Source organism: Danio aesculapii, chromosome 24 (assembly GCF_903798145.1).
Source record: "Danio aesculapii chromosome 24, fDanAes4.1, whole genome shotgun sequence".
Classification (NCBI taxonomy): Eukaryota; Metazoa; Chordata; class Actinopteri; order Cypriniformes; family Danionidae; genus Danio; species Danio aesculapii.
The window spans coordinates 13,103,823-13,119,634 of record NC_079458.1 but is presented as its reverse complement, the minus strand read 5'-3'; the positions used below and the strand labels follow the sequence as shown (position 1 = coordinate 13,119,634).

The 15,812-nt window shown below is 34.6% G+C and overlaps 1 protein-coding gene across 1 annotated transcript in view; it reads left to right on the top strand.

The window, feature by feature from the left end:
* The window catches only part of abca4a (ATP-binding cassette, sub-family A (ABC1), member 4a), an 88,364-nt gene that overhangs the window by 64,464 nt on the left and 8,088 nt on the right, over positions 1–15,812 (top strand). Inside the window, exons 25-41 of the mRNA XM_056450430.1 lie at positions 6–60; positions 184–258; positions 2,327–2,499; positions 2,588–2,712; positions 2,788–2,886; positions 3,872–4,061; positions 4,981–5,075; positions 5,162–5,194; positions 5,319–5,424; positions 7,367–7,441; positions 7,531–7,700; positions 7,790–7,967; positions 9,611–9,726; positions 9,962–10,109; positions 10,275–10,398; positions 14,609–14,738; positions 14,893–15,013. Coding sequence (XP_056306405.1) covers positions 6–60; positions 184–258; positions 2,327–2,499; positions 2,588–2,712; positions 2,788–2,886; positions 3,872–4,061; positions 4,981–5,075; positions 5,162–5,194; positions 5,319–5,424; positions 7,367–7,441; positions 7,531–7,700; positions 7,790–7,967; positions 9,611–9,726; positions 9,962–10,109; positions 10,275–10,398; positions 14,609–14,738; positions 14,893–15,013 — 2,013 coding nt within the window. The remainder of the gene's footprint in view (positions 1–5; positions 61–183; positions 259–2,326; positions 2,500–2,587; positions 2,713–2,787; positions 2,887–3,871; positions 4,062–4,980; positions 5,076–5,161; positions 5,195–5,318; positions 5,425–7,366; positions 7,442–7,530; positions 7,701–7,789; positions 7,968–9,610; positions 9,727–9,961; positions 10,110–10,274; positions 10,399–14,608; positions 14,739–14,892; positions 15,014–15,812) is intronic.

Sequence of the window (15,812 nt, the reverse complement as noted above, 5' to 3'; positions counted from 1 at the left end):
TGTAGGTGTTTCTTAAAGTGACCGCTGATGGAGAGGCTGCTCACATCAATACGGCATCCGGTAAGATTTCAGGCTTGATCTATCATTCAGTCTCAGCATATTGTGTGTCAGTTTATGGTGCTTGTGAGTGTGCCGTCTTTCTTTGTCTATGTGATGTCTGTTTTTTGTGGTTGAACCCCTTAGATGTCAGAATTCTCCAACAAAAATCACTTACGAGTCTCTATAGAGACAACACAGTCAAAGTGAATATAGAAGAAGGTGATGACTTAGTCTCTTAGGCTTATAAAGCTTCATCCATTCTCAATCATACCGCTGGCTAGAGTCTATGCTAAATAGTGCGTAGTGGCAGTTAACACTTTGATGCATGAACTATTTTTTTAAAGTCTGTGTGTGTTTTATTCATCTAAAAGATTAAATTACAATGCATGTAAACTACCTTGATGTCAAAACGACGTCTAACTTTGGTGTCAAAAAGCATGTCAAAGATCAATTACAGCATTTGATTTTTGACATGTCGATTTGATGTTGTTTTGACATCAAGGTAGTTTATATGCAAATTTATATCAAATTGCCTTTAAAAACAAAGCGCATATTTGACGTTTTTTTGTCTTGTTTTATATCAAGGTAGTTTACATGTAAATCGACATCAAATTCCTTTTTTTTAAAAGCAAAAGTGCATATTTGACATGTTTTTGATGTTTTTTTTTACATCAAGGTTCCCCCTGAGATTGTTTTCTCTACTGGCTGGCTTTATCAGACACAGAATATCTTCATGTCAACTCATAAAAACACTGATATGTTGTTTTTTTTAGCAAATTAGAATGCAAAAAAACAAACAGTAACAGTTCTTACCCAACTATGATCACTTCCGCTGCTGTGAAACCCATGAATGTGAAAAGGGTGATAAAGAATTACGATAAAGGGAAATTGTGGAAATCGAAAGATATTTGAGCAGTTTTAAGGCTCTGTATAAACCAACAATCATAGCTGTGTAATTGTACAGTAGTTAGAATTGGCTTGTTAGTTTTTTTTTTATATACAGTTGAAGTCAAAATTATTAGCCCCTGAATTATTAGCCCCACTGTTTATTTTTTCCCCAATTTCTGTTGAACAGAGAGCAGATTTTTTCAACACATTTCTAAACATAATAGCTTTAATAACTCATCTCTAATAACTGATTATTTAATCTTTGCCACGATGACAGTAAATAATATTTGACTAGATATTTTTCAAGACACTTCTATACAGCTTAAAGTAACATTTAAAGGCTTAACTAGGTTAATTAGGGTAACTAGGCAGGTTAGGGTAATTAGGCAAGTTATTGTATAACGATGTTTTGTTCTGTAGACTACCGGAAAAAAATATAGCTTAAAGGAGCTAATAATATTGACTCTAAACTGGATTTAAAAAATGTAAAACTGCTTTTATTCTAGCCGAAATAAAACAAATAAGACTTTTTCCAGAAGAAAAAATATTATCAGACATACTGTGAAAATTTCCTTGCTCTGTTAAACATCATTTAGTAAATATTTAAAAAAGAAACATAAATTCAAAGGGGGGCTAATATTTCTGACTTCAGCGGTATATATTTTGCACAGTTATTTGTAGTAAATATAGTACTGTATATACAGGGTTCCCATGTGTGATAGAATTTTAAAAAGTCTATTTCAGACATTGATAGTCAGGGAATTAAAAGAAAAAAAAATTGTCACAGTCATGGAATGTCCTGGATGATTTTTTTTTTTGTCTCTTTACATTTTAGTATCTATCAATTTTTTTTCAACGTTGCTTCATGCCTATTATGGTTAGGCTCTATTTCAGCTCCATTTACACTCATCGACTGGCAGCCACTTAATTAACAGGTTAAAAACGTAAGGCTAACATGTCAGAATAATTGAACTATTAAGAGCTCTGGATTCAAAATGACCACTTCAAAGACTGAGTGTGAAAAAGTAAACAGAAAAGCTAAATGTGAAGTTTGTAAAACTTCTATTGAGCTATCTCACAAACAATAACAGTAACAGCATTTTAACAGCATTGTTGTGCTCATAGTGGCTATTAAAGTAATGCAAACTTATATTCAAGCTAAAACCTTTTTAATATGGACTTAATTCAACATGTATTATTAGAATATTATATTAGTAATATACAAGCGCAAAAGCAGCCTGTTTTACTGTCCATTAAATGTCATGGAAATTCAGCTCTTTAATTAGGGAAAGTCAGGGAAAATCTGAGAATTTGACTTAAAGTGGGAACCCTGTACTGTATATAGTATATATTGTATATGTTTAGATATCCTTTTGACTGTGTTTGATCTTGTGTGCAGATACAGACAGATCGCATGCTAACGGTCAGTCAAACTCTGGAAATATAACCAGCAAAGAGGGCAGAGGATCCCAGCAGGTGAAGGGGGGCTTTCTGGTTGTGAAGCAGTTTTTCGCTCTTCTCGTTAAGAGGTTTCATCACACCACACGCTCCGGCAAAGACTTTCTCGCACAGGTTACAATAATAGCTGCAGTTTCCAAACTTACTAACACCAATGAAGTCTTCAGGTTTTGGTTGACAACTGGTTTATTCTATTCCTCAGATTGTGTTGCCTGCAAGCTTTGTGCTCATTTCTCTGATGTTCACACTGATTGTCCCTCCATTTGGTGAATATCCCAGTCTTACTCTCAGTCCATGGATGTACGGCCGACAGTTCACCTTCTTTAGGTACATTGACACAGTGTTATTTAACTTATTCAGCACAAAAGCAGCTAATAATAGTTTTTTCCTGTCTTTTTCCAGTAATGAGCAGATGCAAAGCCCAGACATGAGATATTTCGGCGAGGTTCTTTTAAACAGACCTGGATTTGGGACCCGATGTATGGTGGATGAACCTCTTGAGTAAGAAACATAGTTACTTATAATAATGAAGTGCCCTTTATGCTGTTTTAAAAGTTCCTACTTTTGTTTTGATTGTCTGCAAATGCCATAAGTTTATATCCATCCAAGTTAAAATAAATAATAATATATGTTGTATTGTATTCATGCTTCAAACAGAAGATTTTTAACTCTATATTGCATGCATTATGATATATCTATACAAATATTTGACTGTTTTTCTTTTCTTAAAATAGTTTAACTTGAAGTGATGTTTTTGTATGTTACTTTATGATGTGTTGCCATATGGATCTAACTTAGAAATTTAAAATTTAGAATTTTCCTTATAATTAATATTTTAGTTGTTTGAAATGTTTTAATTGGTGTTGCAGTATTATAAGCTTTAACACAGAACATATAAATGACTATAAATATACACACTTTCCATCAACTCATATTCCAACCGTTTTCATTTAATCCATTCTTTTTGCTGAGAATTATTGAAAACAATCATAATATTATATTATCATGTATACAACATACAGTAAATATTCATATATTTTCTCCATTAAATATTATAACTTATAAATAACAAGTCTAATATATCCAGATGCTTCAACTACAGTGTTTGAGGGTCAAAGTTGGCATTGCTACCTGGCAACCAATGAAGACTAAATACTGGCATTATGAAAATTTGATACAAACCTTCATAGATTTGTACAGATATTAAGACTGCAATCAGAATCACTTCTTTTTACAAGCATTTTTATAAATTTATACAAAACGGAATAACAAATAATCAACAACAGCAACAAAACACCCAAATAACAAACATCCCCAACATTTATTTATCCTTTGCTGCTTTAACATAAGAGACACATACTGTAGCTAACAGTCTGCATACATCAAGATTTAAGTCCTCAAACATTATACAAATGCACAGCAGTCGAGGAATTGCATCTTTATCAACATTTTAATCTTTAAAACTGCCCACTCTTGTTTCCCACAGAGACTATCCATGTAATAACATAACCACAGAGTGGGAGATGCCCCTGGTGAACCCGATGCTCATTGAGATGTTGGGCAATTCAGAGTGGACAGACATCAGCCCTTCTCCCAGCTGCCAGTGCAGCACGCCAAACAAACTCACTATGTTACCTGTGTGTCCAGAAGGTGCTGGAGGTCTTCCTCCTCCACAGGTTTGTCTTTTGGCTGAATATGCACTGATCTACTGGCCAGAAATTGTAACCGATTTTTTTGTTTTATTCAGTCGATCTCTGATTCGAACTTGCAAATAAACAGCATTAATTTTATAGTACAAAGTAGGGCTAGGCGATTAATCCAAATGTAATCGCAAATGAGATTAAGCAAAGCTGTGATTGTGTTGCACATCTTGTCAGGGAATGCCCAGTGTTATCAGTACAAAATTTTCTCTGAAAACCAGAGGGCGCTCTCGTCTGGAAACGCCAAACAACCATGAAAAAGAAACCCAGAAAATCCCCATAGTGTTGCTTTATAAACAGAATATTTAAAGGAACATTCCACTTTTTGGGGGGAATTAGGCGTGTTTTAAGTCCCCTAGACTTCAGCACTTGACCATTTTTGATCTATTCAGCTTATCTCCAGGTGTGGTGTGAGCACTTTTAGCTTAGCTTAGCATAAATCATTGAATCAGATTAGACCGTTAGCATCTCATTCAGAAAATGCAAAAAATATGTCTTGATAATTTTTGCAACATTGCAACTGGCACAATGATATTACCCAGCACTTGAAGGATATTACCCTTAGCTAGGGACTATTTTCATCCAGAAAACAGGGACTATTTTCACCCAGCGTAATATCATTGCGCCTGCTGCAAACTCAACTCAACTCTAAGTAAGTAAACCTGTTTCCCAAAAAAGTGGAATGTTCCTTTTAATGTTTGTATTGATTTAGCATGACTAATAATCATATTTTAATTTGTTATAGTTATTAGCTTTAAAAAATAGTATTTAAAAAACTGAATTTGCAATTTACTTCTACAAAATTAACAATCATAATGAAAATGTAACAACTGGGCTGTAGATACACTATAAATTCTTTAAGATTGTATTTCATTATCTGTTTTCTATATTTCAGAGAATTCAGTCCACTGGTGACATGTTGATGGATCTTACAGGCAGGAACATCTCTGATTATTTAGTGAAGACCTACCCAAACTTAATACGGACTAGGTATTATGGCTCACTTGTGACAAATCATTGATTAACCAGGCTTTATGATTCTAGGAATTCATCTAATTTGTGTTTTTCTTGTCTAGCCTGAAGAGCAAGTACTGGGTGAATGAACAAAGGTATTGAAGTCTTAAAGCAGAACGACGACACAACGACTCCCTCTTGTGGACACTTGGAGAACAAAAATATTCAGTCTGCGAAATAAAGATGTGTTTTTGACCGCATGTGTCGTTTTTACTTCAGGTATGGTGGCATTTCTGTTGGAGGACGACTTCCTGTTCTTAATGTGGATCCTAAATCCATCCAGAATGCAGCTACTCAGATTGGACGCCTGCTTAACATCACCGGGGTAAATGTTTTAAATGGTATTCATTGCTTACATGTTTATTAGTGACATACCTATAGAATGTGACAAGCCATTTGTCAGTATGAAGGTGTTTGGTTTTCAAAATATAATAAAATTTAGATGATCACTGGTTGCTTACATATAGTCCGGAATAAATGTGTTGTTCATTCTTATATACTTCTGTTATGCTAAATGACAGTGCAGCATTGTTTAATAATATATTAAACAAAAAAATTATTAATTTTTTAAAGTTTTTAAAATTATTTTAACATTTCATTCATTCATTCATTCATTCTTTCTTTCATTCAATCATTCATTCATTTTCTTTTCGGCTTAGTCCCTTTATTAATCTGGGGTCACCACAGCGGAATGAACCGCCAACTTATCCACCATATGTGTTACGCACCGGATGCCCTTCCAGCTGCAACCCATCACTGGGAGACACCCATACACTTCCATTCGCACACATACACTACGGACAATTTAGCTTACCCAATTCACCTATAGTGCATGTCTTTGGACTGTGGGGGAAATCTGAGCACCCGGAGGAGAACATGCAAACTCCACACAGAAATGCCAACTGACCCAGCTGAAGCTCGAACCAGCGATTTCGAATTTTTAATTAGGAAATAGTAAAAGTATTTAACAAAACAACAAACTGAAGTACTAATAAAGCAGAAGCGTGTTGCTTTAACCCACATTAGTTTATATAAGTTATTTTTATTTACTCTACACTGATTAAATATATTTAAAAGTTATTTGTTATTTACATTTTTTATTAAGATAGTGAAACTATTAAACAAAATCAAATGAGGTACTAATAAACCAAAGCATTTTGCTTTAACCCACTTTATTTTTTATATATTTTTAATAAAATATTTTTATTTACTTTACCATTTGTTGATCATTAAATATTTTAAAAAATGTTTTTAATTTACATTTTTATTTCAGAAATAGTAAAACTAGTAAAAATAAAACAAAGTGAAGTACCAATAAACCAGACGCATGTTGCTTTAACTCACATTATTTATACAGTGTATTTAAAAATATATATTTTAAAAGTTTACCACTTTACCACTTCTTGATCATTAAATATATATAAAAGTTATTTTTATTTACATTTTTATTTTAAGAAATAGTGAAACTAGTAAAACATAATAAAATGAGGTATTAATAAACCAGACGCATGTTGCTTTAACTCACATTATTTATACAGTGTATTTAAAAATATATATTTTAAAAGTTTACCACTTCTTGATCATTAAATATATATAAAAGTTATTTTTATTTACATTTTTATTTTAAGAAATAGTGAAACTAGTAAAACATAATAAAAGGATGTACTAATAAACCAGAAGCATTTTGCTTTAACCCATGTTTTTTATATAGTTTTAATAAAATCATTTAAAGCTATTTATATATACTTCACTATTTGTTGATCATTAAATATATTTAAAAGATTTTTTTATTTACATTTATAATTAAGAAATAGTAAAAGTAGTCAGTAAAATAATAAACTGAAGTACTAGTAAACCAGAAGCATGTTGCTTTAACCTACATTTATTTACATTTTTAATTAAGAAATAGTAAAAACCATAATAAACTGAAGTATCAATAAAGCAGAAGTGTGTTGCTTTAACCCACAATGTTTTATATATTTTTAAAGAAACTGATTTTCTACACAGTGAACCCAGAATGGATGGAAAGATGAATAAAAACACATGAAAGTGGCTTTTATTGTATTTTAGCAATCACATTGATGTACTGTAAAGTCATCGTTTACCTTATTTAAATAAAGCCATCACAACAAGAATGAACTGCGAAAACAGTACAAAACATATAGACATTTTCTATGTTAACATTTAAAACATTCTTATAAAACGTTCTTTAAATATTACAAATACCTTTCAAGCTCACTTCATTCTCATATTTGGACCATTCCCAGGGCAGATACTCAAAACTTGCTCTGGATGAGTTTGCCACATTTCTGAGGTACATGGAGACTGAAAACAATGTCAAGGTGAGATTTCTTTTCGGCTTCACACCCTGTCACACTTTACTGAACTCATCCCATTTCAAGATAAACAACCCATTTTTTATCTCCTGTAGGTCTGGTTCAATAACAAAGGCTGGCACGCAATGGTGGCCTTCATGAACGTGGCGAATAACGCAATCCTTCGAGCAAACCTGCCTCCTGGTGTCGATTTAAATGAATACGGCATCACTGCCATCAATCATCCGCTAAACCTGACCAAAGAACAGCTGTCCGAGGTCACAGTGTGAGTTTAATGCTGACAGATCTTGCAAATTAGGCTCAGTTGAGATGGTTTATGCATGTTAAAGTGGTTTTGCTTATTTATTGTCTCAGTTTGACCACCTCAGTGGATGCAGTGGTGGCCATCAATGTGATTTTCGCCATGTCCTTCGTGCCGGCTGGTTTTGTGCTGTATTTGATCCAGGAGAGGGTGACGCAGGCAAAACATTTGCAGTTTGTGAGCGGAGTCAGTCCTCTGGTGTACTGGACTGCAAACTTCTTTTGGGACATGGTATGATATTACCAAAACATGTTGGCATTATAACTGGTTATACGAAAAAAAAAAATCTCTCGTTCTATCTATCATTGTATCTATCTGTCTTCTTATCTGTCATTCTCTGTCTATCAGTTAGATATTTTATCTATCTATCTATCTATCTATCTATCTATCTATCTATCTATCTATCTATCTATCTATCTATCTATCTATCTATCTATCTATCTATCTATCTATCTATCTATCTATCTATCTATCTGTCTATCTGTCTGTCTGTCTGTCTGTCTGTCTGTCTGTCTGTCTATCAATTAGACATTCCACTTATCCATCCATCCATCCGTCCATTTTTCTGATGGCTATCAATTAGATATTCTATCTATCTATCCATCCATCCATCCATGCATCCGTTGTTCTATCATCTGTCCGTTGTCCATCTCTTTGTCTATCAGTTAGATATTCTATCCATCCATCCATCCATCCATCCATCTGTCCATCAGTTATTCTATTTTTCTCTTAATTAGATATTCTGTCAATCCATCTATCCAGCCATCCATTTATCCATCCATCCATCCATCCATGCATCTGTTGTTCTATCATCCTTCCGTTGTCCATCGCTTTGTCTATCAGTTAGATATTGTATCCATCCATCTATCCATCTGTCCATCAGTTATTCTATTTTTCTCTCAATTAGATATTCTGTCAATCCATCTATCCAGCCATCCATCCATCCATCCATCCATCCGTTGTTATATTTGTCTATCAATTAGATATTTTCTCAATTCATCCATCCATCCATCCAGCCACCCATCCATCCATTTTGTAAATATGTATTTGCATACAAATTAAAAAAATATATCCATGAAATGTTATGTTCTTTAGCTTTAAATAATTCAATATTTTTTATTACAATTTATAAATTTGCTTTAAATATTTTTGTATTTCGTATCTGTTTTTGTTCTTTACAACTTCTTGTTCATTAAATTTAATTCTTTTTATTTTCAACAAATATTTAAAATTTTACCCTATATTCTCATATTTACATTTTGCTGTATTACCTTTATTGCAGTTGCTTATTTTTTATTTAGTTATTATTTATTTAAAATATAGTTTTGTTATTTATTTGTTAAATAAATACCTACTTTACTGGAATATGCTATGGCATTTGTCATTTCTTGTTCATTAAATTATTATTATTTTTTATTTAAAATATATTTTTGCTTACATTTTAAGAAAAAAAATACTAAATAGATTACAAATAAAAATAATTTAATGAAGCAGATTTTACTCTTATTATTTTATATTATTTAACATATTTTAAACAAGCAAAAATATTTACATTTTGGTTCTAAATGTAATACCATACATTTAAATACAAAATATACCTATTTATGCAAAACACCATTGACTGATTTTTTTCCCTGCTAGCTTTCAGACTATCACAAATCTATCAAAGTTTTAACAAAATCCATAAACCAGCTTGAACACATTATCATGGTGACAAATCACCATACTTTGCAGCTACATACACATTTTTTAGCCTTGGTATTTATAATTGATAATAAATATAGTGTAAAATATGAGTGTTTTTATTCTACAGCTCTGTCTTGTTCTCCAAAATAGACTTATATTTCAGTTTTGTTGTTATCCTGTCATTTCAGGTAAACTATTCTGTCAGCGCAGCGATGGTTGTGGGGATTTTTATTGCATTTGACAAAAAATGCTACACCTCGCCTGGCAACTTACAAGCCCTGATAGCTCTGCTGATGCTTTATGGGTAAAGTCATATTTCATTGATATGTTTATATTGCATTAGCAGAACAGACCCTCTAGGTATATATAAGTCTATTGAACACAGCATCTGAGTCAAAAATACTTCATGTAAAACAGTACATTTTGGCTTGTGAGATTAATTATATTGACTAGACATTAAAAGGTACTGTATTAGTAATGGTATAAGGTACGGTATTTGTAATGGACCAATATGTGTTTGTTTTTTATGTGTAAAACAGTTGGTCGGTGACGCCAATGATGTATCCGATGTCTTATATATTTAACGTGCCCAGCACAGCGTACGTCTCTCTGTCCTGCATCAACCTCTTCATTGGCATCAACAGCAGTGCCATTACCTTTATTTTAGACCTGTTTGACAGTACTGAGGTAAAACATTCAAGCTTTTCTTATTAGCTTTTAAATTGCAGCACATTTTGAACAAATACCCACAATTCCTACTATTATTAATATTCCAGTTGTCAAAGTGCAGGTCGATAGTTCAAGCTTAAAGTTGAAGTTCATATCCTCCTCCATCTGTCTCTACTCTTGCAGGCTCTGTATAAGTGTAACCAGGTGCTAAAGAAGGCTCTGCTTGTCTTTCCTCACTTCTGTTTGGGCCGCGGGCTCATTGACATGGCGATGAACCAGGCCGTGATGGACGTTTATGCACGCTTTGGTGAGTCCTGCTACTTTTACCTGCTTCACATTTCAATTTCAGTCATGCTGAAGCTGCCACGAGCAACAATAGCAAGGTTCAGACCCGGTGATCTGACCTCCATAAAAGTCACTGAGCTTCAGTCTGTATGTCAACATGATAGAAGTACAACACCTTACATCCATCCAACTTCATAGATTTCGTATGAACTTGCATGCAGTCCTATTGACTTTCAATGTAGAAGACATTCAAGCATTGAAGACATTCAATATCTTGACACCAAAATGCAGAGATTTGGAGACTAGTGCCCTAGCAACCACTACACTATTCTAAATGCCTGTTTGGAAACACTCAAAACACATTAGATCGGTACAGAAACAAATGCATCCATGCAAAAAACCTCTTGAAAACAGTTTGCAGACTCCCTAGCAACCACCTAGGTAGTTGTAAGCGTTTTTGGCAACACACTAACAGCTACCCCAAACATGTTAGCAACACCCTGGTAACCACCTCAAACATTCTAGAATAGTAACTTACTGAAACCCCTACAAACTGCATAACAACTGACTAGAAACCACCCAGAACATCTTAGAAACTGCATAGCAACAATCTAGCAACCAACCTGAAACCCCCATACAACACCTTAGACTCCAACTAGAGAAACATAGCATTTTCATATCAGTGAGCAACGACACTGAACACCCAAAAATGTGCTGGGCAACAATTGTGGCACCCTAGCAACACCCTGGCAACAACTCAGAAAACCCTAGCTAGCATCTGCAAAACAATCTCTGTAAACCACCCTAAAAAGTGTTTGACAACACATAGCAACAACTGAAGTCTACTAATACCTTTGCAACAACCTACTGTAGTTCACCATAGAAATTATCATCACCCTGGCAACAGCCCAGAACACCCTTGCATCTACATAGTGTAGCGAATTTAGCTCAATTTATGAATATTAATGATCAATAATAACAAGTTATTATTAATTATGAATATTCAGAATTAACTTATAGTTAATTAACACAATAAATATAACAATGACTTTGCCTGCTCGTCTGAGCGGACTCTGTAATTATTTATTTATTTAGAAAGGGAATTATAGCTACTTCTTGTGAAATAGATTAATAGTTTAGAAGTTTTATTAAACTAATAAGCTGGTAACAAGGGTCTATCGTTAAAGTGACTTTTTCTGAGGCAAATCAAAGACAATCCAATGTGGTTATAGCGTGATTTATTGACTAGTCTAACATATAACAAACGAACGTACAAAACATAACAACAAAAACAACGTAGAAAAGCGAGGAAAATAGAGAGTTTAGATTAAAGAAGGCAAACCTAACTCAGTCCCACACAACTATTAAAGGGTCACAAAACATCAAAACACATTTTTTGAGATGTTGACAGTCATACATGTATCCCACACTACTATAAACACTATTAGGACACATATTTTCACCAATAAGTGAAAGTTATTGTGTTATTTTGAGCAAATTCGTTGTTCCAATTTGAAATGAATTGTTGAAGCTGCTTCACGGCAATTAGATCCAGCGTGGAGAGTGGATGTCTCTACCTGCGAGTACATTGTGATGTCTTTGAGTGTGCAGCATTAATTCATGAGAAAAACTTGGTTCAAACCAAATACCGCGCTCTATTGTGAATGAGATGCAACTTTATTAATATGTATGATAGCTTCAAAGAAAGTTTTTACCTGTTACAGTGTTCAGACGGCAGACAGATGCCACTTTGTGTTGCCAAAACAAGTGGAAGAACAAGCATTTGGAGACATGGGTCGTCAGTGTTGCGTTTATTAATGTGCTGCAACGAAGGTTTTGTTTTCATTTCCCCGAGTCAAGTGTGGATTACAGTGCATGCGACTCGCAACTAAAATATGTTTGTAAGGAACATTTTTTACCCGAGAGCTTTTCGTATCTGGAAATGGTGAAATCCTGATTTGCCACTCGTCTCCTTTTAAAAATGACACGGCTCCAGTTGGCATTGATTGTCCTGTCTCTACTGATTTGGTAAGTGTGTGATCAGTGCTCTTTGTTTGTTTATTCAGATGGCGAAGTTAGTTCGTGTCGTCAGCAGTACTCTTTCAGTTTTTAAAGACCTACCTTAGTCAAAATGATTTAGTTACTAAGTTTACAGTATGTTAATATCACTGCAATATTATAGTACAATATTATAGACTGAAAAATCCTCTGTAAATGCTGCTCGCCGAATGTAAACACCTTAATCAAACTATTACCGTTGTGTAGGATTTTCGGCGCATTTTGAGACTGGATAGTCTATACACACACGGCTACCTACCGAGTGCATCTAAGTTACAGAGAAATGCGTAAGTTCTTTTTTCTCCCATTCGCAGTGCGGTATCAAACATTCCATTAAAATTACACTCTTCCAGCAGTTCCTCGCATACAATATCTCGTTTGTTACGTGGGGGCATGCATGAAATGTTATTAAATGAAAGTAAAAGTGCTAAACTTCAGTTAAAGTCGAAAAATTTAATAATTTGCCAAATAATTCGATTACTGATGTCCATGCTCAAACTGAAACTGCCCTTTTCATGCAAATCCTTCCCTCTTTCCCTCCCCCTCCATTCCCACCTAAACAGAGCTGGACACACCCACTTTTCTGACTTTTTTAAACTAGAGGTGTGAAAACACCCTGCTGAGACAGGGGGGTTTCGTGGCCCTTTAAGAACCACCAATGCATGTAAACACCTTAAAAGGGCAAAGTGTAAACGCAGGACTAAATACCAGTATTTAGTTGGTCTTTCCCTCTCGGGTTGTGCGAGTTTCTCTGATGCTTGGAAGATGAAGTCTGTTACAACCCCTGGGCAGTCTAGGGGAGTGAGGTTGCACCCTTGACCAAGGATCTGGTTCAAACAAACACTCAAAGAAAACTGTGCTTAAGGTAACAACCACAAACAAGAATTGCTGTACAAATAATGTGATTTATTACAGGTGGTGATAAGTGAAGCAGTGAGTGAGTTATGTACAGTATTTACAATCAAAAAACAAAACATATATTAGAAAGACTGGCTATGGGTGGCGCCAAAGCAAAGAAACAATCAAAACCAAACAGTCTTACTAATATCAAATCCCCTCTAATCTAGTCTAATAAACAAATTTGCGAAAAATAAATCTTCAACGCCCAAAGACGTCTTACCTAAACTACACTAACCATCCACTTAACCAAAAATACACGGGTTGGCGCTCACCCCCTGCCCTAGTATATCTCTAGACAGTTAAACTCCTATGTGTTTAAATGTATGTCACGAGACCTACTTACCTACCAGTCTTTTCACCAAATCTCTGTAGGGAAACATGAGGAAAGGGAATGAAGGTAAGAACAAACACTTTGTCATTTGCGTGGAGTTTGCGATCCAGATCGGAGGATATGCGAGACACAAACTTTAAACTGAGTTTAATTTGCCGGAAAATAAGAAACGTGGACTCAGGCGAGTCACATGTGTACAGAAATGCGATCTGCCCTTTGTGTCAGGAACATTCTGCGATGATACGGGGGTGTAACAGGTATTTAAAGGTATTGGTCAGGTAACTCCTAGTCTCTCCTGATTGGCGTGAGAGGAAAAGTCGCATGGGAAACTTTTTTTGTTCCTCCTCGCTGGTCTGTACTGTCCCAAGACAGACAGATAAAACTTTACTCATGGTTTGAAATTACACCAAGCATACACGTTATCATCCTGTGTCCTAGATCATAGGCTGTTGAATTATGTATGGAGAAAAATTGACACCAAACATGACACTTTCAGAAATACATAAAACGTAATTCATGCATTCTTAGTTTGTCAAATGTCTTGAAAAGGGTATATACCGGAGTAAGAATTAAAAGAGAAATTAAGGATCAGAATACATAGGTTACAAATGGACTTTCACCCTGGTATACCTTGGTAACCACCTAGAGCACCATAGAAACTAGCAACACGATGGCCATCCAGAACACCCTAGCATCTGTATAGCAATACCTGAACAACAACTGCCATCTCCCAGCCGCCTATAGCACCATAGTAACTGCCAACACCCTGGCAGCAACTCTGTCAAATCTAACCCTAACACTCAATTGCTCAGCAATACCTTAACAACTATTGAGAGTACCCTAGCAACACCCTGGCAAACATGTTGATAAATGTTGGTCTCAATGGTTGATTGGTTTGAATGTGGTTCTTGTGAGGTTAATGTCCATCGCATCTGTATCTCAGGTGAGGACTTCAGTCTGGATCCTTTCAGCTGGGACTTTGTTGGAGAAAATTTGACTTTCATGGCAATAGAGGGATTTGTGTATTTCATCCTGAACATTTTAATACAGTACCGGTTCTTCCTGGACCACTGGTGAGACAAAATGCACTAATAGACATTATAGGTTGATATATATATATATATATATATATATATATATATATATATATATATATATATATATATATATATATATATATATATATATATATATATATATATATATATATATTGTGTGTTTCAACAGGATGTCAGATTTTAAGAAGCCGCCAATAACTGATGAAGATGTGGATGTGGCCAAAGAGAGAGAGAGGATTTACAAAGGAGGAAGCTCCAACGACATCCTTCAGATTAAAGACCTGTCAAAGGTAAGTCTGTCTACATCATACTAATAAATGATGGGTAATATTATATTTAACAAAGATCTAAGATGGAAATTTTTGACATTATTGTCCACCTTTTTTGAAAATAGACTCATTTTACAACACCCCTAGGGCTTTATTTTGACAATCCATGCGCAAAGTGCAAAGCGCAGGGCGCAAACGCAAACGGGCATGTCAGAATTCACTTTTGCTAATATAAGGACGGAAAAATCCACTTTGCACCGTGCCGCATGGTCTAAAAGGGTTGAGCTTATTTTCTTAATGAGTTATAGGTGTGTTTTGAGAATAAACCAATAAGAGTCTCATCTCCCATTGCCTTAAAGTAAGTGTAAGTAGAAAAACTGAGTATTTCATTAGCAAAAAAACAGTTATACAGAGCATCTACAGGGGAGAGTGAGAGATGAGCCTCCTCATTATTTACTTTCATTTTCACTCTCGTGGACATCCATTAGCGTATAAATAATTAATTTAGTTTGTTAAGCGCAAAGATTTGTTTCAAAACTATTTCTAAATTCAGTTCTAATTTCCAGCAAACGAATAAATGAACAATAATCACGAAGTGTGTTCAAAAAACTGAGTTATATCCAAATACACATGCTATGCCCCATATGGTCTAAAACCTGACAGGCGGGCAAATCGAAGCTTGTTTTTAATAAAACAAATATAAATATGCATATAATAAATAATACTGCTAATAATGATAACATTATACAAAAGCAAATTGTCATGAATGAACTGAAAAAACCTCCCGAGATGAAGAAGACATGAAAGTATGGTTTTTATA